The sequence below is a fragment of the Erithacus rubecula genome (genome assembly GCF_903797595.1).
Source record: "Erithacus rubecula genome assembly, chromosome: 5".
Classification (NCBI taxonomy): Eukaryota; Metazoa; Chordata; class Aves; order Passeriformes; family Muscicapidae; genus Erithacus; species Erithacus rubecula.
Window position 1 is genome coordinate 7,942,327 of NC_136687.1, and position 23,868 is coordinate 7,966,194.

At 43.0% G+C, this 23,868-nt stretch overlaps 1 protein-coding gene across 5 annotated transcripts in view; it reads left to right on the top strand.

The window, feature by feature from the left end:
* Positions 1 to 23,868, top strand: part of MSANTD1 (Myb/SANT DNA binding domain containing 1) — a 55,890-nt gene that overhangs the window by 20,882 nt on the left and 11,140 nt on the right. For 3 of the 5 annotated variants that reach the window (XM_079305896.1, XM_079305895.1, XM_079305897.1), the window contains exons 2-3: positions 14,651 to 14,743; positions 15,166 to 15,430. In XM_079305896.1, the coding sequence (XP_079162022.1) occupies positions 15,177 to 15,430 (254 nt within the window). In that variant the 5' untranslated portion in view covers positions 14,651 to 14,743; positions 15,166 to 15,176. Of the gene's footprint in view, positions 1 to 728; positions 1,146 to 14,650; positions 14,744 to 15,165; positions 15,431 to 23,868 lie in introns of those variants that run through there. The other 2 variants (XM_079305894.1, XM_079305898.1) reach the window with 2 other exon arrangements.

The window sequence follows — 23,868 nt, forward strand, 5'->3', positions numbered from 1 at the left end:
GAGGTTGAAACCACCTTGCCCTGGCAGGGCTGTGTTGGTGCCACCCCAGCCCCACCCTCCTCCCCAGTTCATCTTTAAATGAACTGGGAGTGACTGCTCACTCACACCAGCACCAGAGCCAGCTGGGAGAGCTGGCTGTGCCCAGGACTCCCCAGAGCCCAGGGGGCTTCACAGGCATCAGTGCTGAGAGCTCCAGCTCAGCCACGATGCTCGGATCTCAGCACGGAGGATGAGAGCTTGAGGTACCCAAACACCTTCTTTAGGTGAAGAGCTTGGTTCCTGTGGACTGTCAGGTTGGAGGAGGGGAGAAGTCATGGCTCATTTAGCTCTGCATTTTAGACTTGGAATTTCCTGTTGTGATACTCTTCAGGTCCCTGTGTGAGAACCTTGCCTGAAGTGAATTGAGGGCGTTTCATTGTGAGGTGTGACTGAAGGACGTGCAAGGTTAACTTCAGCTCTGGAGTGTCCAATTCTCTTTTGAAAATTACTTCAGTTTCACAGTCATTTAGAAACTTTAGAAATTTTTCCCTTTGCTTGTCTCTGCCTTGTCCTTGTGTAAAATTGAGATTACAGCACCTTCAGGACCCACCATATGTTCAAGAAAGATTTGTGACTCTCTGAAGGACAGCAGGCTGAGCATCAAGTGTTAACTTGCTAATGGAAAAGTTGTGCAGATGAGAAAAGTTGGGGAAAATTAAACCTTCTGGTGCCCTGGGTGAGACTGGAATGACTTTTAAAGATACATCTCTGGTGGTGAGATGTGCAGATGAGAGTGTCTGTCATATTCTTTAGGCTTCAAGTGAGCAGCTTTCAGCACACAGGAATGAGTTTGTTGAAGGCTTATGGGCTGATCCAGGTTACTTATGATGGGAATGGGGAATGGGGAAGGCCTTTGTTGGTGCAGCTGAAAGGCCAGAGTTTGAAAACTAAACCATACCCACCTGGCCAGATCTTTTCAAGATAGCCCTGCAGAGTGTGGGTGACCCTACTGGGCTGGTAGGAAATGTCCCACCCCACATTGTGCCTTGTCCTGCCAAACTCTCTCTCCCCAGATGCCAAGTTCTGCTCTGGGTCTCTGATCTGCTCTGAGGAGTCCTGCCCTGACTTTAAGGCTCATGGAGGATCTTCTGTTCCTAGGACAGCAGGTACTGAAGCTTTTCTTCCACACCAGGAAATTCTGACAGTTACAGAAGTGCTGGTTTGTGTGTTGAGCCTGTGCTCTCCTTCTGCTCTCTGAGAAGCTAAGGAAGGGGATGGAGCCAAGGTCAGGGCTGCAAGTGCTGAGTGTGCAGAGGGTGCTGGGCTGTCTGCTCAGCCAGAGGAGCTCAGGGGGTCACTGTCCCAGCCCCTTGCAGGGAGTCCCTTCACAGGCTGGTGCCTCCTGGGCAGAGGAGCCCCTGATGTGACTCCTGCTCTGTGACCACTGACCTGAGTTTTCACAGGGTTTAGCTGGTCAGTGCTTTGGCCTTTAACCTTTTGATTCCTTCTGATGCACTGGCTCTGGGGGTGCTCTGTGCATGGATCATTTCAGAGATTTTAGCCAGTAGGCTGGAGGGCTGTACTTTAAAATGTGTTGGCTTTTTTCTTAATGGTTTTGGGAGTCCTGCAACTTTTTGTGCCTCATGGGGGGCAGGCCCTCTTGCAGCTCCATATTTACCTCAGTATTTCCCTAAGCTTTTACCTGCAGAATTCCCTGATGAGAATATTGCTCTAAAGACAGGCAAAGTATTTTTTTTGGTGATGCTTATCTAACACTACAGCACACAGAAAAACAACTTGTGGCATCCAAGCATGGTTTTGATTTTTAGTAATCTTGATTTTGTCCTGAGATGATGCAGTCTGTAAGGACATGAAATGCATTTCTGAGTTTTTGGAGGGGAAATACGATGCTGTTCCACTTTGTGAGGTTTAATGTGCCTGTAGAAACCTTTTCCTGGGCTCTGTAGTGAGACCATAGCCTGGTCTTGCTTCAGCTGTTCTTTCCTCTTCCAAGAATTAGGTTGGAATAGTATGTTAGAAAGCAACCAGGTAAAATAATGCACATGTGTATATATACAGAAGTATAAAAACTGTGTGTATTTATATGTGTGTGTATAAATAAATAGCAACACAGATGTTGGCTCTCTGTCAAGTTCAAATGAAAACCTTATTCACAAGATTTGCTTACAGTTTCACTGTGGTTTCATACTGAAATGAGCAATTGGGAATGAAAGAGAGTTGATTTTTTTACCATTTCTGAGTGCACTGCAATCATTATGTTAATAATCTAAACCAAAGCTGATCTTGCTTTCTTGTATTGTGGCATGTTGAAAGTATTGAGAGGCATCTCAATTATCTTAAAAGCCAGAGTGATTCCAGAAACTTTGACTGATTCCAGAAACTCACACTGCCTGTAGGATTTTAAATGCTTAGATGGGAACTCGTATGTGGTGCCTGCCTTAAGGAGTTCTCACTTGTAAGATATAAACAACATAGAGAGGCAGAGTAGAACATAGCACAAAAATGTTTCTAAAACATTTACCATAATGAGATGTATAAAATACTCTCAAAATAATCCTTATAGTTGTGGTAAGTGATATCCAGGCTTCTCTTCTGCTTTTACAGTAGAAGCAGCTTGAAAATATGTATTTTTTTCAAACCAAACACTAGGAAGCATAAGTCTGATCCTGCTTTTGGGGCCATGAATTTTATTACTGAGTGAAATGTCTGGTTCTGCCATTCCAGGGGGTGTTTTCTGTTTCTTCAAAACAAAAAAAGCTTTTTGGACCTTTCTTTCAGCTTTCTGAATAAATGACTCCTTTAACCCTGCAAGGCACTGCAGAAAAAGTACATTAATTTTTTCATCTGCCATGCCCCAGTGGTTATGGCTTTTACCCCGAGGTTGGAGGAAGCCTGGATGTCAGTTGCTGTTATCTGATAGCTGTGTACAATACCCAGAGAGGCACTGGGAGGATCAGGGGTCAGGGATGGAGCTGCAGATCAGTCAATGGAAGAATTTGGCTATTGTGAAAGCAGGTTGAAACAGGGATCAACACAAGATACAGTGCCTGGTAATTGGTGGCTGCTTGTGGTGTTCTCCAGATTTCAGGCAGAGGAGATCAGAGAATTCTTCAGGGATATTTTGTGTAATATCAAGCAGCTCTTGTCAGACTTGCTCCTTTGTTTTCAGGAAGGCAGGATGTTATTTTGGAAAACAGTTATTGCCATTTTGCTAGGCTGGTTTTAACAGAAGAAATGGATAAAGGTTGATCTTGTCTCATTTACAGAGCATGTCTGAATCCCTCATTTCTCACATGTGTTGGGTTGTCCAGTCACTCCAACTGGTGTGTTCAGTGGTCCTGCCAGACCAGCACTTCACTTGAGTTCTCCTTAATGGATTCACAAAAAGTGATAAAACACTCCAGAAGAGGCCTCAAGGAATGATTAGTTTAATCTTCAATTAGTTCCTGCTGAGACTTGATGAGAAATCATTTGAGAGAGTGGGCATGAGCTTTAATACAATCTGCCTGTCCAGTTATCATGAAGTGCAGTGTGCAGAGACGAAAGAAGCTGCAAATGGAGAAAACCATGACACAAGCATTGAATGTTTTAGACTGCTGCCTGTGATGCATTTTTGGTCTGCTTGAGTGGCTTCTGGGATATTGCTGCTGGGCATTAAAGCCAGCATGGGGAATGCTTTCATCTGTATGGCTGGTGAGATGCTGACAAGAGGCAGTTGTATTTTTCTGCCCTTGCTTGGCAAGGTTTGTGGATCAGGCTGTTGAGCTCTTTTAAAATCACAGCAAAAGAGGAGCTAAGCCAGTCCAAGCAGTTTTTACAATAAGGGGAGTGAGATGGAGGAAGAAGAGGGTTGACTTTTTAAATCCTTTGGAACTGGCCAATTGCCCCTAATAGAAGTTGCAGAGTGCCTCTCTTGGGAAACACAGTGTGTCCTCCTGTTTGCACAGAGAATGGAAAACACTGGCCACTGAAAGAGAATGAGACACTGTGATGTGAACTGGTTTGGTTTTCTGTAAATTGTTTAGTCTTGTTCCTCTGCAATCAGAGGGTGGCTCCTTGTTCCTTTGTTTAGGCCCCTTGTCCTACAGTCATTAAAGCTGAATTTTATAAAAAAAGAATCCCAACCTTCTGAGCAATTGAGGACTTGCTAAGAACACGGGGATGCTTCTGGCTATGCAGAAGTCTATCAGCTGAATGCTCAGGGATGAAACAAAATTAGAATTCCCTGGTGCCATTCACATCTGCCAGGACTGCCTTCAGACAGCTTGTCTGTACTTGCATCTTCATGCTGTGTGTCTCATCATCTGTGTGGTTTTAGGTTACATGCACTTCAGGTCTGCACTTCCACCTCAAACATCCCATGTAAGCTGTATGTGTCTGGTCCCCTATGAAACTCAGCTGGAAATAGGTTCAGCTTTCCAGTACTGAAAATCTGGTCTATAGTTCTTCAGTTTTTTTACTCTCCAGAAAAAAACTTTGCTGACTTACTGAAGGCAGCTTTTCTGCCAAAAATAAGTCATTTGAGTGCTTGCTAATCTGCCACAGGTGAACTGAGGCCAGTTAATCCATAATTTAAATTAATCTTTTTGATTGCACTTGCATGATTGACTCAGCTGAGAAATGGATGATGGCAGGCACACTGTCACTCCTTTCAGTGTAGTCTTAGCTTTGCTTGGATCCCAGTCTGCATCAGAGGAAGATCAGATTGGACATTAGAAAGGGATTCCTCACTGAGAGAATGGTCAGTTACTGGACAGGCTCCCAGGAAAGTGGTCATGGCACTAAGCCTGGCTTAGTTCAAGGGGTGTCTGAATGCTCTTGGTAATGTGGTTCAGTTTTTGGTAGTCCTGTGAATAGAAGGGAGTTGAAGATCCTGATGGGTCCTTTCCCAGTTGAGATAGTCAATGATTCTGTGAATAACTTGTGAATTGCGGTGGGTATTTATAGCCAAGCAAATTATGCTGTTTTCCCTGCACAGACCTACACTTGGGGCACATCCTCTGGGCTACAACACTGAATGCCACCTTGAATGAAAAGCACCAGGCAGGATTTTAAAATCATTGGTGGTACTGGACAGCTGGTCTCGAACCTGGAGAAGTTTTCATCCAAATGTGGTTTGTGAGTGTGCATTAGTTCAGGAGAGCTTAGGAAAGGAGGCAGACAGGCTTCCTCAGGCTGGTCAGAATCTCCTGTACCAGCTGAGAAATGTGTACTTGGGCTGTGGATGATGGGTTTGCTGGCAGCATTGCACTGCAGCCAAGACAGGAAGCAAGGACACACTCCTTGGTTTAGTTTTAGCCAGAACAATGGAAGATAATGCCTGGATTAGAGTAGCATGCTAAGGCTTGAATATAAACTGAACCCTGGTGGCTGGAGCAGAGTAGTGTGTGATAAACAGCAGATAGCCAATGCAAGGGGAAAGCAGCTGGGAGAAGTCAGGAGTCAATGAGGAACATAACTGCAACTGCAGTCCAGGCTGCCAGTGAAGGCAGTGAGGAGATGCTGGTGGTGAGGCAGAAAGCTGGAGGAGCACACTTGGGTGTCAGAGGGGTAGATGACCCCTCCTGGATGTCCCTGGGATGACCAGGAAATAAGACTATGCTCTAACAAAGAGGCATTGATGCCTTGAGTTTTAGCTTTCCTATTTTCCAGATTCTGTACTGCATTGGTATGTAACCCTGAAATTCATATAAAGTGTTTGCAAGTTCCCTTCACACTTTAGTTAGACAAAACAATCCTTTTCCAGCCTGAGAACCAAGGGCACCATTGCAGCTTCAGGCCCAAAAAGTATAGACAACAGCAAATTGAGGAGACCAATCTGGGAGGATGGGACTGCATAACCTGAGGCTGTAGTTGGACAATTGACCCAATATATAAATGGACCAAAACTTATAGAAATGTGAACATGTGACGCATTCATCTTGGGTGTAGCCTCAGCCAGGCTCTTGCACTGCCCAAGGTGTATCCTTTGAAGGCCTTTTTAATAACCACCTACTTTATTCCTTTAACACCATCCAGCTTCTGTTCCAAGCAGCCTCTCAAGGCATCAGGATCACAGGACCCCAAATACTGCAAACCTCTGTGTTAAAAAGGCAGTGTTACACATGCATATTGCAATAAACCTTTCTACATTCACATGGGTCATCCTCCTGCCTGTCACGAGAGCTGATGCTGAATCACAATCCTGTCTTTGTCTTGGGGATGGTACCCAGTGTGGTAGCTGAAGAATTTGTGTGGATCATGTGCACAAAGGCAGAAGTCATCCTTTTGGGGGAAGGATTTGCAAACACAGACCACAGAGGACTTCACAGGCTCCAGGGGAATTTAACTCCCCTGAAACAGTTTGAAATGTCACTGGGAATAAAGTGTAGTTCACTTGGAAGATGCACATGCTTCCAGTGTAAGGATGCTGCGGGATGGGTGATTTTTCTGTCAACCCATCCCAGAAATTACATTTGCCACTTTTATAGTCTCAAATTCTATGAAGTAGATATGCTAGTTTTCTATCACAACATGAGGGTGCTGATGAATTTGGTTTTAGTTGTCTTTTTGGCAGCTCTCAGATGAGGCAGCCTTTTAAGAATACTTTTAAGAGGACTGTCTGAACTTTATAGGTTGCAACACTTTTCTTGAATTTCCACTCCTGAGGCTGCCTTGCAGTAATACCCAAAACACGATCTACATTTTAGTGTTTAAATCTTTAATGAACTGATATGAAAATCTCCAGTGTCCTAAATATTTTATCTGAAATATTAAAAAAAAAAAATCTTTAAATTTTCCTCTGAGGGGCTCGAGAGCTGAGTGAACCCTTGTTAGGGGAAAGGGGTATCCTTGAGTCCCCAGGTAGAAATGCAAGATAGGCAGGAGCGTTTCTGACTTTCTCCTCTTGGCAGATTGATGATTTTTATTTCGAAAATGTTTTATATTGGTGGTTAGAGTGCAGAACAGCGGGGGCTAATCCATCGCTGTCCCACGTGGAGAGGAGCCGGTGGGGCTGTTCCCGGGCTCACCTGGGCTCGGGGCAGGGATGAAGGGCTGGTCCAGCCTTCCCACGGCCACTGCCAGGCTGGGCAGGGAGCCAGGGGGAGGAGAGGGATGGGAACAGCTGCGGGGTGGATGCAGCAGCTGCCAAGGCAGCAGCAGCAGCGAGGCCGCGCTCCTGGCAGCGCATCGCAACGCGGAGCTGGCTGGAAAAGAGCCCGCAGCGCTCCTCTGGATGAGCAGCGAGCCCGGGGCCGCTCACATCACAGCCCGGTGCAGCTCCAACACTAATCCAGCACAGCCCGGTGCAGCTCCAACACTAATCCAACACATCCCAGTGCAACTCCAGCTCCAGCACATCCCAGTACAGCTCTCCCAGTTACCCAACACAGCCCGGTGCAGCTGGAGCCCGAGCCAGCCGTGCTCCCTCTCTGCTCCATTCCAGGAGTGCCCCTCACTGAGGTGTCTCTGTGAGGCTGGGAAGAGGCAAAAGAACACGGCAACACGACTCCTCTTCCAAGCATCAAAAGGAGAGATTTATTGAAAAGCCATGGCATTTATATAAGGGAGATTGCAAAAAACAAAGTAGAAAAGACTCATTGGTCAAAGAAGTCAACACCTCTTAGAAAACATGCTCTTTGCAAAATATCAGAGACTCAGTGGTCAATACCAGGTGTGTCTATCTGTGTTTCCTATCTACCTGTCCTTGTTTTGTCTCTCAGAAAGATTTCCAACCTGGAATAGATTTAGGCTGGAGCTGGGAAAAGTCAACAGCCTGGGAAAAAGCCAGATTAGGTTCCCCATGAGACTTCAGCAGTGTCCACATAAAGGGGCACCCACAGCTCCTTCTAGTTTTTATTGCCTCTGCTCTTTTTGCCACCACTGCCTCCCAGGCTGCAGCTAGAGAGGGCTGACACCCATTCTCAGTGGGACACAAGTGATGCTGTCTCATCCATGTTTTCATGACTCAGCTTTCCCTTCCTGCCCTGCTGAGTCACTCAGCACAAGGCACAGGCCACACTTGGGCACAGCAGGGATGGTTTTTCTTCTTTTGAAACACATCTCAAATCCAAACTGGATCCACTCACAGTTTGTGTCTAAAGCAAAGTGTTTAGGACAGGCTCTCAGAGGAATTTTCTTCTGGAAGAGCAATATTTGCATAGTGTTGTAGGAGCTGTTTTTAATGAATCAGACACTTTTCAGCATGTAACTTGCTCAAATGTGCTAAAAACCAAACAAGGCAGGAGGACTTATTGACTAACCCCAGTAAGTAAGCAGGGCAAAAATAATTTCTTTCAAGTGGGATTTGGGAAACCATTCATTGGGAATTGAGCGATTTTCATTGTAATTCTTGCTTGCTTGCCAGAAAAAGAGTTTGTCTGATACTATGTACTGCAGAGTTGTTCCATATGTTAAGGACCTGCAAATTATTTCTTAAGAGTAAGGAAATCTAGGAAATTCTCTGTGTGTTATAAATTGGGAGTATGACACATGTAGAACTGATGTGCTTTGCTTTCAATACTATATAACTAAATTTTTAATAATATAGATGGTCTTTTCCTGTATGTTTGAAAATTTAGGAACATGTGTGACTCAAAGTCCATCTAGTTTGGCATCCTGTCTGCATAATATTGTAAGTGCCAGACATTTAGGCAGTGATTACTTGTACCTTCTGGACATAAGGGATTTTTTTTTCCCCTCTCCAATATGCTAAACTAGGGCATGTAGCACAAGTGTCTGTGTTTCTGCTAAACTTAAAAAAATAAAGTAAATTAAAAAAAAATCCCTCAGTATTATAATTTTGATCTAATTGTTACGAACATACCAGTCTGTACCTGGTTTCTGCAAACAGTGAATTCTCAGGGTTCCCTGCAGTCCATGAGCTCCTTCTTCTAAAGCCCCTTGTAATTCCAGTTCTCCCCCTTGCCTGCTAATGCTCCCTGATCTGACCACAGGAGCTGCTGAAGCCTCATTTCCCAGCTTGTCTGCATTCACCTCGCTGTCTCTCGCCATCCTCTCTCCAGCTGAATGTCGGTGCAAGGCTGGCTTCCATGGTTACTACTAAAATAGGCAAAGGAGATATTTTTGGTCAGAATCTGCCAGTTCAGCAAGATCAAAATGCTTTTGGGAAATGTTCTGAATACAGTGAAATTCAAGCAGCATGTTTCTTGCAAAATGAAATAAAAAACCTCACCAGCTCCTTCCACTCACCTGCACCTTCCCAGAACAGAGTCCAGGGCTGCCCAGTGCCCTGCTCCACCACCAGGAGACCTGTCACTCAGACCCTCTGGGGCAGGGCTTTTGTGTGGAAACCTTTATTTTTCTTGGTTTTATTCTAGGTGTTGTCACACCAAAATCTTCCCTGCCCCACATCAGCCAGGATGGCTTCCCTTCAGCCTCCTTTCATCCTCCCATTTCTGTTGTCAGAGCTCTGTGCAGGTGTTATTTATTTCAGATGTACATGAAAGCTGTCCAACCATGCAATGGCCTTTGCTCAGTGATGTGTTGCTGTCACTTGTCCCTTCTGCTCTCTCCTGTATGTTTCCCTTGTGGCATGTCCCAGTTAAGTTGCAGGTCCTCTGAGGAAAGGGTATCTTGAGACACCTACTGTTTTTCCTCAGCCTGATTTTTTTTTTCTTTTTTTTTATTTTTTCTGCATTTCTAATAGACCCTCCTGCAGTTTGGATAGCTCTGAGCTTCCTTTGCAAATGTTGCTGTATTGTTAAAATTCCCTCACAGGCAGTAGGATGGCATGAGCTGTGTCTGTGGGCAGCTCCACAACACTGACCTGGTGGCTCTGTGTTCACAGCTCTGTGGGTTTCTGTTCTTTCTGAGCCTTTACAAACCCTCATCATCCAAAGAGATTGGCAGACTGAACAGTGCATGGACCTTACTGGAGTTCCTAAGCCAGGTACCACTGCCTGCAAGCTGCTTCCCTACTTCTGGGTGAGCTCCTCATTTCCAGCACTCTCCTGAGCACAGCAGCTTCCTTGTTGGTTTAATGGAGGAGAAAAAAAGGCAGCTTCTCCTCCTGATCATCTGCTCCAGCCTATGTTCTCTGGCCAAGCTTTTCAGAAGTATTGGAAGAATATTTTCTCTCCCACAGAGTGTTTCACAAAGTATTTTTTCTCTCATAGAGGATCATAATATCACAGATGATCCTCAGTTGGAAGGGATCAACAAGAATGCATCCCAGGACAGGGATATCCCTCCTGTCTGCCAGGGCACTGCTGATTCATATTCAACTTGCCATTGACCAGGACTCCCAGGTTCTTTTCCACACTTGCTGCTCTCCAGTGTCTCATTGCCCAGCCTGTCTGTACTGTACATTTAATCTTCTTTGCAAATTGCAGTAGGCAGCAGTCAGAAACATTAAACCCATAATTCTCTGTAAGACTTTAGAAAGTGGTCCTTCTAGCCCAATGGATAACAAAATGTGGGGCAGGAGACAGCCTCCCACCACATGCAGCCTTTTTGAGCTTACAGCACAGTACCCCCGTGCAATGCAAACTCCAGATTCTTTTAGACAAACACGTACACAGTACTGCACCCTTTTAAGCACAGTTATCAAGGTGTGTCTGCACTGAAATTCCCAGAGAATGAACACAAGCTCTGCAGTCACTATTCAGTTCCAAGATTTGTTATTACCCACGTGTTAAGGTCCTGGTGGGCCAGAGGACTGCAAGGAGCAGTGACCAGCCTGTGCTTTGACAATCTTGTGTTGTAGAGTTGGACCTGTGTCTTTGAGGGGTAATGCTCCTTCAGCAGGAAACTCCTCCTGGTGTCACTGCTCCAAGCTGCTGCCTAGAAAGGTGTTTGCTGCCAATTGGTATCAAGACTCTCCTGAACCAAAGCTAGTGTTCTTCCATTTCTAAAAATCCCTACAGGCAGTGACCTGTGTGTCAGCATCTCTGTAGACAGCTCCCATGGGGATTTCAGACACAAAAGTACATTTAGGAGAAGTTGGAGAAATCTCTTGTGTCCTAGTAGAATAAATTCTGATTTGCCCAGAAGTTTCTGCCTGAATTCTACCACAGTCCCCATCAGCAGGATGGGACATGCTCCTCTGGAATCAGGGTGTAAAGGCTCAGTTTGTGGGCTGGGCTCTGGTGTTTGAGTGACTGGAGCCGTTATTCCCCTGCAGGCACAGGGGAAAACACCATTCCCTAAACTTGGCTACAGGAAGTTTTATTTGGCATGCATCAGCCCACCCTTGCAAAGCTGAAGGCTGTATACACAGTCAGTTAGCACAGATCACCTGAGGTTCAGTCAACAGACATGTAAGGATTAATGGAGTTGTCTGAACTCTGTGAGAGCAGCATTTAGAGGGGAACTTCATTAAATCCACAGCTGCAAATTACAAACCCTTCTACTCTGTTTGAGGTTTGTTATCTTTAGAGATATCACCATGAAAGGTGGAACAGCTGTGAGAGCTATTATTCAAGCTGATATATAACGATTGCAAGAAAGGTAGGGTGTTTAGACAGATGATATGAAGAACAGATTTGCAAGAGGATGGTTAAATTCGTGTTCCTCTGAGCTGGTGTGCATTGAGAGGAAAGGCACAAGTGAGATACTCCAGCACAGTGAGGTGCTCACAAGAATATCTTCTGAACTTGTCACAGCAGTGCCCATCAGGGGAGGGTCTGGGGTGAGTAGGAGAGTGGAGAACAGCTACAGAGGGAAGTCATGTACAAAGGTGTGCTCAGCAGCTCTGATATGAAATTTAAGCAGGATGCTTATCAGCATATATCAGTGGTTTCCAGGACTTTAATATCCTTATTTTATTGATGAGAACAGTTGCAGCTTGAGTGGTGCTGGGTGCCAGGCTGGTCCTTGGCCTGGAGGACTCTGCCTTCAGGTGTCAGAGGGGACTGCAGGAGGGGCATCAGTGCTTTCAGTCTAGTAGAGCTGCAGCTTGTCATGGCAGCAGTTATTCTAGGTTTGGTGGCCAGCCAGTCTTTGAGATAGATGGCAAATCCTGACTGGTTTATAACTTGAGAAGGGCAGCTGAGTGCTAATAGAGCTCCTCCTCCCAGTGCCCTGTCCTGGGCAGGGACTGCTCTTGCTGACACAGAGCTGCTCTTCCACTAAAAGGCTTGTTGGTCCTGTTTTAGCTGTTTGTCCCAACTCAGGGACCAGGACAAGGTCTTAGTGATGCTTAGGGATTGCACAGATGTGCAGAACACCAGCAGAGAAACACAGCCTGGAGAGGCGTATTTTCCCTGGCTCTGGCAAAGACTGCAGGAATTATTTGGGGATAAAAAAAAATTTCTTTTGCTTGTAGACCTACGTAGGAAAACAGTCACTTTATCAAACATTTGGCAGAAGTGCTTTGGCGAGGCAGAGGAGGCATGTGGGGTCTCCATAATTATTATCAACAACTTTTTAAGAGGAGGGGGTAGAACCTGGGTCCTTGAAACTTATATTCCCTTCAGGTGCTGAGAGGAGGGGAATAAGGGAGGTATTATTAGAAAGCATTTCTTTTATTTAACAGATGTTAAATAGCACTATACCACTATATCAATCTGTCAAGTACACTAATAGGAAACAGCATATAGAAAAGTTGAGATGTGAATTTCACAGGGAAACAACCACCCCCCTTCTGCAGGATCCTGGAGTCTGGGGGCCAGCACAGAGCACAAGGAGCAGCTGCACATATGCCAGGCACATGTGGATGGAGAGGGGAAGGAATAGTTGTGGACTACGACAGAGAAAACTTGGTGCATCTGGAAAGGTTTTCACCCACCCTGTCCTGCCTGTTGCACTTGAAACTGGATTAAAACTATCCTTAAAGCAGAGACTACACATATTTTTGGGTTTTGACAAGTTATGTGTATCCTGCTACGGGTTTCAGTGGCGTTAATCGGCATTTTCGCAGCTGAGGTGGTTTAAGGTCTGAGAGAGAAAAACAAACCTCTAATGGACTATTAAAGGTTGAAAAGCAGGCCTGGCTTTACAGTAGTGTGTGTTAGTTCCAAGTCAGACCCAATGCCATGGTACTTTCCTCTTGGGCTCTGCATTACTTCCTTAAACTTGTCCTGGTGATCCCCAGCCACTGGCTGCAACCACAGGCAGCTGAGGTTGGTAGGGTTTGATTAAAAGAGCTGCCTGAAGCCCAAGGTTAAGTGACAGAAATTTCAAAACAAAACAATAAATTAATAAAATGAATGTGTCATCAGCTGATCCTCTTCTGACCACCATCTGTCCCCTGATCATGTGACGTCTCCCAGCTGGCCACCCAAGAGACAAACCATGCAAGATCATCACCACAACATATGCTGCTATTTACACATTTTTAAAGGTAATAGTTGCTAGGCTGTCATATTAGTGGTTAAAAGCAGTTATTTGAAAGCTAGGGGAATTTTTTCTTTATTTCTCTCCTTTTCATTTTTTCCCTTAGGAAGGCAGTGACTCAGCAGGTATATTTCTGACAGAGACATGTTCAGGGTTGGATCAGTGGAAGTTCCTGTGTAAAGTATATGTAATTCTACCCCCCATACCCCCACCTTGTTCTATGGTATGCTGTCGTGCCTTTTGTAATATGCAGCAGAATAAATAAGAGAGAAAGAAGGCAAAGGTCCCACAAATGTCACTAGTGTACCTTTTAGGAACATCATGTACTCTCTTTGCCATCTCCAGGATGCAAACCAAGCCGTGCATTTTTAAACCATTGTTAAGATCAAGGATGTGGTTATGAGAAGACTTACAATTTATAGGATACTTAAGCATTAAGGATTGAGGCACAGAACATTTCCTGGGGATTAACGACTGACTGGGTGAGCCTCGGGCCATTAACCCCTGCCTGCCATTAATCTTCAGGAAATGCCCTGCAGTGAGGTCCTTATTGCTGTTATATGCTGAAACAGAAAAATAATAATAAGAAAGGTCCGTGGATTATTTATTTATATTTTACATAACACAATTCTGTTGGGACTGTAGGAAATGAACATCTTTCTGTTCAGCTGGTCGTACTGCTGGAATTAATGCAGTTCCTGCACTCACTCTTTTGTGGAAGATTATTGTCAGATTGCAGGAGTGTAAGTGGGGCAGGATTTGGCCCACTGCTTGTATTGCAGTGTTTAATACAATGAATAAGCCCTGCTTCTCTGATATAACTGCTGGCACAATTTAGCCCTATATAAAAACCAGCTCAAAATGCTTGTTTTACAGCAAAGCAATTTATTCACAGTTCTAAGCATCTCACAGCCTTTTTTTAACTCGTTGAATAATCCTTTTAGGTTGCCCATAAAGCAGGTGAAATGCTTCTGCTGCAGTCCTAAGGCAGAACACAGGCTGCATAAATAGCATCTAAATTACTAGGAATACAAAATACACATACAGTAATACATACCTACAAAGGCAAATTCATACTGACAGGACTGCAGTGTGTGCTTATCAGCAGCAAAACATCTCGGGGAAAAAAAAGTGGCTTTATATTGAAATTTTGTATATATTTCTCTCTATATAAACACTTAAATACTATTTTTTGCATGTTCTAAAGCCCAGATGCAGGCTCCTTTTTAATGAGCCTGCCTGCTTAAACATTTATTAGCTTAGAGATGTATAGTTTTCATAAAGCTGGCTGATTCTTTTTGCAGAATATCTTTGCAAAAAAAAAAAAGGTTTTTTTTTTTTTTTTTTTTTTTTTTTGTGTACATGGCCTCAGTCCTTGCAACCTCCTAGAGAGTCTGTCAAGGCACAACTTAAAAGCTCGTTCAGGCGACCATGACCCCCTGCTAGCAGATTGTCTGCCTAAAAGGTAAGGGAAAGCTAAAAAAGAAGTAGAAACTTAAAAGTAGCTTCTCAAAGGCTGCATAGATCTTTTTTTTTTTGTTAAACCTAAAGTGTTTAAAAGCTTTAATATTGATGGCCTGTCAACTTTGTCCTGATTCTTTGGCTTTCAGTTAAAAGGTTTTTGTTGTTGTAGCTTATGCAGTTGCTCTGTTGCTATGGAAACGTGACATCAAAATGACGTTTCTCTGTTTAAAAGCTTTTAACTAAATTCCTGCCTGTCAGATGTAGGCCCCATTTTGTGCACTCAAGCTTCAAGCTGTTGCAAAAAGGTTTCATATGTTCTGTTGTCATTCAAATTCTTTATCCACATATGCATGTCTTGCACTACAAAAAACCTAAACTAAAAACTCAATCTATATTAAGTGTCCTCTTTTAAAACCCTTTTAGGTCAGTCAGCAATGGCTGCAGCAGAAATTCCCAGTTACATTGTCTCTTCTCAGACTGAGAAACACAGGAGGGCCAGAAACTGGACTGATGCAGAAATGAGAGGTTTAATGCTGGTTTGGGAAGAATTTTTTGATGAGCTGAAACAAACTAAAAGGAATGCCAAAGTTTATGAGAAAATGGCTAACAAACTCTTTGAAATGACTGGAGAAATTCGCCACGGAGAGGAAATAAAGATAAAAATTACAAATATGACATTCCAGTACAGGTAAGCTTCAGTTAATTCTTTTTATTTTAAGAGATTTTAGCAGGGACGGCGCAGTGATTTTTGCCTTTCAGAAAGAAGTCTCCTAGAGGAAATCTGTCGATAGAAGATTAAAGATTGTTCATATCGCTTTTAAAATTCTCTCTTGCCAATTCTGTTACGTCATTGTTAATTTGTTCCCCCGATTTCATGTCAAACTCTGGGACAACTTTGTTTCTTTAAAATTAGCTGGCATTGTTATGATGCAGAGGGATGGAAATGTATTTAATGGGGAAAAGAGAATTTTTTTTTTTTTTTTGCTCTTTGCTGAGGGGACTGATTGTGTTAGCTTGGCAGCCAATTCCTTGCAGTGAAACTCCTGCAGTTTCAAGTGGCCACCAAGGATCGGAATTGCAAGGCAAAGTTAAAAAAAAAAAAAAAAAAAAAAAAGAAAACTAGAGCAGAATAATGTTTGGGGGGGCTGATGCTCCTCGATTTTGGTCTCGTGAGTTGAAGGGTTACACTTCACGGGGCCAAGAAAAATTGAATGTCTTATTACTGAGTGACACACTTTGCTATAATTATAAGCAGCAGCAGAGAGAGAACTATTATATCTGCAGAGAGAATCAATGTGCACCGTCAGTGCTGCTCCAAAGGAGCCGGGGGGAGGGCGGAGGTGTCTATGAGGGGATGATAAAGAACAGGCAAACAGTCAGGAGGGGAAGTTGGCTCCAGAAAATGCGAGGCATTTGTGGATTTGTTGTTCTCAGGGAGAAAAATAATTAGAACTTAACAGAAATATTTCCATTTTCTTTTTTTTTCTTTTTTTCCTTCTTTTTTTTTTTTTTTTTTTTAAATTCTTATCTCTGTGAAGCACAAACTGCCTCATACTGGAAATCCTGAGTGGTGATTTGAGCTAGGTGCTTGTAATGCAAGAAAATCAAATATGTGACTCTTTTATTTAATCTCTCCTCAAAGCTCACATTAATAATAAAAAAGGTTATTACAGCAAGCAACCATGTTAAAACTGCTCGCTTTTCTGTAAGGCACCCTTACTGTATTTAATGCAGAGACTGCTCATCAAATAGAAAACTAGGGGAAATCCTGTAAACCCCTTAACTTTGAATGTCCTTCTACATTTCTACGATCCACAAGCAGAATGTTTAACATCATTTGCCATAATATTAAACCCGATGTTTTGTGGCAAATGCTAACGTCTCCAAAATGTTTTACCAACCCTGCTGTAATCCCTACAGTTTTCTTCAGATGAGGAAGCTGGAAGTGAGAAAAATTTTTGTCCAGCATCACCCAGATGCCAGTCGGATGCAGAATTAGGAGCTGGGAGTTGCTGGCTCCCAGGCTTTTGCTTAGTCTGCTAAATCTGCAGTCCTCCCTGCTGGGAATTGCATCTCGCGGCGCTGAGATTTTACAGGTGTCTGCAGCAGCAACACGGCACGATAGTTAAGTGCTGTAATTGCCAAGTGGAATAGGTTATTTCTGTCAGCCTTTGTTCTAAATTTACAGTGTTGTCATCAATCAGAGAGTCTCATTTTTTTTTTCCCCCTAATTAATGTTTTTACTTTAAAGTTGCGCTGGGGGAAGGGAAGAAATAAAATCACTCGCATGCATGCACTGTGTGAGAAACTGCACTTTTAAGAAATATCCTTCTATTTCTGTGAACTTCTATGATTGCTTCTGTTGCATGCTGTCAATCTGTTTTTCTGTTTTGCAGTGCATGGCAGCTCCCTGCTTATTGATTGAGATGCTAATTTAGGAGAGTTAAAAACTGCCTTGTGCTGTCACAGAGCTGTTTCATTTTGTGCTCTGGAATATAGAATGCATCTTCTTATTGTTTGTTCACATGCCTGTGTGCTTTGCTGTTGAGGTAAGGTGGCATGGAGAATAGGGACAGGCAGAAGCTGTTACAATTTCTGGTTTTTGGTGTTGTGTGAGGATAGGGAAGGCTGTGGTGAAACTGAATGATGTGAGTGGCCACTGACTGCTGGCTTTGCTGTGAGGCAGCCGAGTTTTAATCTGTGTTTGGGTGCCTGCAGGACACTGGAGGAAGATGCTTTACCTCACTGTATGTCTGAGCATCATTGCTGCACTGTGGCACAAACTGGAAAAGAAGATCCTGAGAGTGGGAAAGTGCTCTATTTTGAGATAATACTTTGTAATCAGATCATATTATGTAGCTATGTGTCACAATTTCATAAAGGAACATAAAACCCCTGTCCTAAAAATTTATACACATACACATATGGATGAATACATACATGTGTATTTTTTCCATGAAAGGAAAAGCAGTACTTGAATACTTCTACCAGTCTTTCTAACAAACTTCAGCTTCAAAAGTGCTGTCACTGGCATATCTTAGCCTGGGACATCTGTTGAAACAGATATTGATGATTTGAAACACATAAGGTTCTGAAATAGAAAGCAGTGAACATGTTTATAGCAGTGCTCTCCAGATTGAGGATCCCTTGGCATTCTAAGAGACAGTTCAGTAGATATCGTTTTTTTTATTCTGCTGAGTGCAAGCCATTCATTATGAGTAGAAGGTGTCCAAGTCAGACAAACACATGTGTAAGTAGGGAAGGAGTGTCCCTTGGCCAATAATTATTGCAGTTGCTGCAGCAAGTGCAGCCTGCTTGGGGCTGTACAGAGGCAGGGGCTCAGAAGGGGCTCCCACCTCAGGTGTTCACCCTGGTTCTGGGGGTGTCTGGATCCCATGTGGGATCTTGTGCTGCCAGGTAAAGTTACTGCAGGTGTAACTCAGTGTGCATGAGCATCTCTCACATAAGCAATTTTAGGATGATCATATCTCAGTCCTCCACATCCAAGGTGAAAAACATTATTCAGGTGTTAAAATGCCAAACAGAAATCTATTTTATCTCATTATTTCCTCCTTGAATCCTTGTGTTTATTTCTGCCTGCCCTATATTTCAGCAAGGTGACAAGAGAATGAGAAGATGTTTAGAGAACAGTTAGGCTGAGATGTGGAAAGCTTTATTAAGAGAAGTGGAAAAGTTTGTGAATGCTAAAGGAGTTCTAGAGGTGTATAAAAATATGCACTATTTTTCCGAATGTAAAGCAGATATTTTATTTGCCATAATACAAGAAGTTATTTATTATAAGAATTGCAAGGCAAGAAATGTAAAACTAGTTAAAGTCATATAAATCTGTATTGCACTGCATAATAAGCATGTGGAACTCATTGCCACTGAAAATCATTGACACCAAGAGAGCAGCAGGTTGTTTCAGTATTATTATTATTTTTACTAAAGATTAGATTTATTAAATAAAAAAACAGATGTTGTTTGTCTTCCAATTAGGTAGAGTTATGAAAGACAGCAAGTTTCAGGATATTACTGGCTATTGATGGAAAAACAATCGTGTTTTTGTGGGTGAATGTGCCCTCAAAGCTGTCTGTCAAATTCTTGAAGTATTCAGCACTGACCTTTGTCAGAAGAGAGCGAGACGATGGACTGATCTGGCAGTGGTTCCTGTATTCCTCTGCATTACTGCAGTGCAAGTGCATTTGGAGGAAACTAATCAGGGAAAAATATACCCTGACCTGAAGTAATTCTTATTGCAGTCTCAGTATATTAAGGGACCATTTCATCCACCGTGGAAATTGACTAGGTGGAAAATTCTGCAGCACCATAGGTGGAAGGAAAATTCTTTCTGCACCTGTATTTGAGTAAAGTTCTGCTTTTAGGGATTGCTGTAAAATCTGAAATATCTGCTGTGGATAGATCAGCCACCAGGTTTTTAATGTTCCACTTCAAAGATACCTGTGTGGTGAGCTGCATGAACCTCCCCATTTATCCATCCTGGAAGGAGGAAGGGCTGAGGTGAGCTTCTTGGAATTCAGAGTTAAGATTTCAGACGTGCTGTCATCTAAAGTTTTCCTGAGATCACCATGCCAGGTCTTGAGGTTTAGCATCCCTCAGAGTATGTGCCCAGTTCTTTGAGCTGTGCAGCCTGGTCAGGGCTATCAGCTCATGTGAACCTCCAATTATTTCTTCACAAAAAAGCACAGTCCTGTCACTGCTGATGCACTGATCTCACTGTGTCACAGTGCTCTGTGACTGCTGTTATAACATTGCCACTGACACAACACACTCTGGCTTACAGAAAGGGTTTGCACAGCTTGCACAGTGGCCCACAGTTTTGACTGATTCCTTCTGATGTTTAAAAATAAGAACTGTGTGAATGCAAATTTATTATTTTCAAAAACATCACCCTCCCCAAAGCCTAGAAAACAGGATGCAGCTGTTGCGCTTTGATTTGAATCACAGTCAATTAATGTTAATGATTGGTAAATTTGAATCAGTCTCATGATTTGAATGAAAGAGTAGTCTAATTTTTTATTTTCATGTGTACATGATAGCAATTAAACATTTTTGCTTGTGTAATCCGTTGCTATACTCTTTGACATTATGCAACTGAAAAATTTGACCTCTGTTACAGCAAATGATAAAATATGAGTGCAGCCAAATTACTGCAAAAAGTTGAATTTGAATATTTTCCTATCTTTCTCTTTAATTTCAATAATTTATAGCAGATGAACAACTCAGTATTGTACTTTCATCATTTTTCTTTTCCTCACCATTGATTGGTTCATAAACAGTTGCTATTTATTATTTATTTTGAAAGCTTTTCCTAGAAACCCCAGGAGATGGATCTTGTATCCGTTCCTTAAGGCAAGTAGTAGTATCAAATGCTGCAATAATAATAAAAAAAGGCGAATACTGCTTTGAGCAAAGTCCAAAAAATTGAAGCAAGCTATAGATTGCTTGCTTTTTGCTGACTAAATAATGATGATTTAGAAGAAAAATTCTTTAGAACATAATATTGTGATAGTTTTATTTTAGAAGGTGGATTAATAGGCACAGAGAATAAAGTCTGACAAAAGGTCAATGGCAGCACAAATGACTCAACAGTTGTCTCAGTCTATTCAGTGGAGCATTTTGGCAGTGGGATCTCAAAGTCCATTAATTTATTCACTTCTCTGGAATAAGACAAGCAATCACCTTTGAAATTAACTTGGTTGGCAGGCTTTGGGTATTTGTCCACTGGAAATCTGACTTTGATCCCTGAGTTTTTGGAGAGAGTTCTCACAGTTGCCTCTGCTCTCAGCTGGATTTTAATAGAGCCTCATGAAACAGCAACAAGTCTAGATAAACTCAATGTGAATTTATTGTGCAAGCTCTGCTGACTTTCTTGCTTACCTCTGTTTCTTACCTCGTTTTTTTCTGCTGGGCTTGCTCACTCAGCAGTGGTGTTTCCAATTTCAAAGTGTTAATGTATGGCTCATCTTGCTCCCTCGTTTCTGGACGATTGCATTCCAGCCTTCATATTTCTTTTAACATCCTCATAGTTCATTAAAACAAACAAAACCCCAGCTCTGTCTCTTGCAAGCAACTAAGATTGCTGTGAGGAGTTACACTAATGACTGAGGGCAGTAAATTCATTTCTGCTTTAGACTCCAGTTTCTCCAGAGTTACATTTACCTCAATGCAGGCAAAAGCTCTTAGCTGTCCCACGAGGTTTTCTGGACTTCTGGCAGTTTAGAAAATATATTTAAAAGTCAGTAAATCCTGGAACTTGATATTAGTATGACGAAGGCAGCTATTAGTTTGTTTTTACCAGAAAGCTGAGCCATCAACACTATTGCAGTGAATGTTCTCCCTATTTACCTCCACCTGCAGCATTTCTACTTCTCTTCCAAAGGACTGACACTTTCCCCTTATCTTCTCATTTCTTCCCCTTTTTTTTCTGTGTGTTTGAGCCAGACTCCATACAGGTAGATGATTGCTGCTAGTGCTGCTTTTAAGCTAACACAGTTCTCTTGTCTACCTTCTGGTAGTAATCCCTTTTATTCAGCTCAGAGCTATGGTAAGCAATCAGAAGCAGAATTAGTATTCATTCAATGCATTGAAAGCCAGAGAAATACCTGCATTTATATAACTGCAACTGTACTGCTCTGTGAGCACACAGTAAAGCTCTTCTTTCAAAATTGTGATAGTTCTGTAAAAAAAGGGGGTTCTGGGTACACAGCTGAGCTCAAACAACAACAAAAGGGTACTGACCTACTCAGGAAAAATATCTACTCCTGGAAACTTTCCACTGAATCACAGAATGGCTCAGGTTGGAAGAGACCTTTAAAGACCATCACTTTCCAACCCCCTCACTAAACCAGATTGCCCAAAGCCCCATCCAAACTGGCCTTGAGCACTGCCAGGATGCAGCACCCACAGCTTCCACCACAGGGCTCACCACTCTTATTAAAAATGTCTTCTTTGTATCTAGTCTGAATCTACAGTAAGGTCTTCCCAGAGCCTTCTCCAGGCTGACCAGCCCTGACTCTCTCAGCCTGTCTCTGTGGCAGAGCTGCTCCAGCCCTCTCAGTATTTTTGTAGCCATCTAGGTGGGGGCTCAGGAGAGCAGAGGGGCAGAATCCCCTCCCTCAACCTGCTGGCCCTGCTGCTTTTGCTGCAGCCCAGGAGAATGGTTGGCTCCGTGGGTTACCAGCACATTGCCTCTCATTGACCAGCACCCACAACTTCTTCCCTTAATTAAGGGACTGCCCTTAATCTCCTCATCCCCCAAAAATCACCACAGGGCTGGCTGATTTAATGAAAGCAGATGCAAGTAATGAGGCTGGGGATATTGATATCTTTATTTCAACCTTCACTGCCCAGATGTCTCAGTTGGGTGTGCCTGCATCAGAGTTATCAGAATACAAGCAGTAGAAAATAACTGAATTAGGAGTCGTGTCTGAAAGTTTGTGAAGATTGAGGGAGGTCTCTAGGGACCAGAAAAAGGCTGTTGAATCTTCAGGAAGGCAGGAACAGGAATTAAGAGTTATCATCTGCAACTCCTTCGAAGATCTTTGAACAAGAAGTTTTGGAAGAAATTTCCAGTCACGTGACAGAGAAGGTGGTGACTAAGGATAGCCAAAATGGATTTACCAGCACAGTATCACATCTGACTGATCTGATTGTGTTCTTTTTTAAATGACTAGATCTGTGGATGAGGGTAGAGCCTTTAAAAAACTATCTATCTATCTATCTATCTATCTATCTATCTATCTATCTATCTATCTATCTATCTATCTGTCTATCTATCTATTATTGACAGTATTTAGTATTGACAGTACAAACCCTTTTGACACAGTCTCCAAGAACATCCTTGTATCCAAGCTGGGTGTTATACTTCAGATGGAAGACCTACCAGCTGGCTGGAAAACTCCCTGGATCTCTGGGCACAGAACAGTTGTTAATGGTTTGTATTCTGCCTAGAGGCTCATTCCCAGTGAGGACTGCAGGTGTTCTGTACTGGGACATGCCCTGTTTAACATCAACAATCCAAAGCTGGAGTGCATGTTCACTGTTTTGCAGATGATGCCAAGCTGGGGGCTGCAGTCTGCATGTGTGAGAGCAGGACTGCCACTCACAGGGACCTAGACAGGCTCAGGAATGGGCTGAAGGGACACCATCAAATCCAAAAAGGACAAACACAACGTCCTCCTGGGATGGCCAAATGCTGGAGCAGGCAGGGCATTGTAGCTGTTTTTTCAGCCACAGGGCATGGCCTGGCTGGCTGCAGCTCTGCTGGTGGGGACTTGGGGCTCCTGGCAGACTTTAGGCTGAATATGAGCTCCCAGAGCAGCCAGCAGAGTTCCAGCTCTAAGCTGATCCTGCCCTTTTGACACAATGATTTGCAGTTCTAGGCTCAAACCATGTCCCATGAAGTCTGGATGCAGCTGCTGGGCTTGGCAGTGGCCTGGCTGAGGTGGGGTCACTCCTGGCTTTTGCCATCTCACCTGTGGGAATGACTGACAGTGAATGCACTGCATAATTGCAATTCAATTTTAAACCTCAAAGCTTGAGCACATTGGGGGTTTCAACACAAGCAGACAAATGTGTCATGTAGGCTTGGCTACTAGCTTACAGTGGCATAATTGATATGTTTTTCATGTAAATAGTCTCAACAATTGAACTAAAAATAATCAATATTAATTGATGGTTGTTGTCAGGCCTGTGTTTAGCTATTTTCTGTCTGTGCTGGCTGGATATCCCTGTATTTGTAGGCTGTGCTCAATATTCTCTGACTATGAAATCGCAGCAGTAGGTTGTGAAATATGTATGAAATTAAAATTTTGAATGCATAGAGGGCATAAATGTATGGATGGCTGTGAGGCTTTGCTTTGCAGGACTATGATGTGCATTTCTAAATAGCTGAAAAAGCTCATCAGACCTTGCAAGGACAAGGAAAAAAGAATCCTTAAATGGCTTTAAAATCTAAGCAAATCTTACTGCCTTCTTTTCTCACTAGTGGATTTCCCCTTACTCTAGGCTGACAGTGGTTTAAAAAGAAGAACTTCAAGTTCTCACTTTTAAGTTTGGCACCATTTTTTTCATGTTTACATGTTATTTAATTCTACCTTTAGC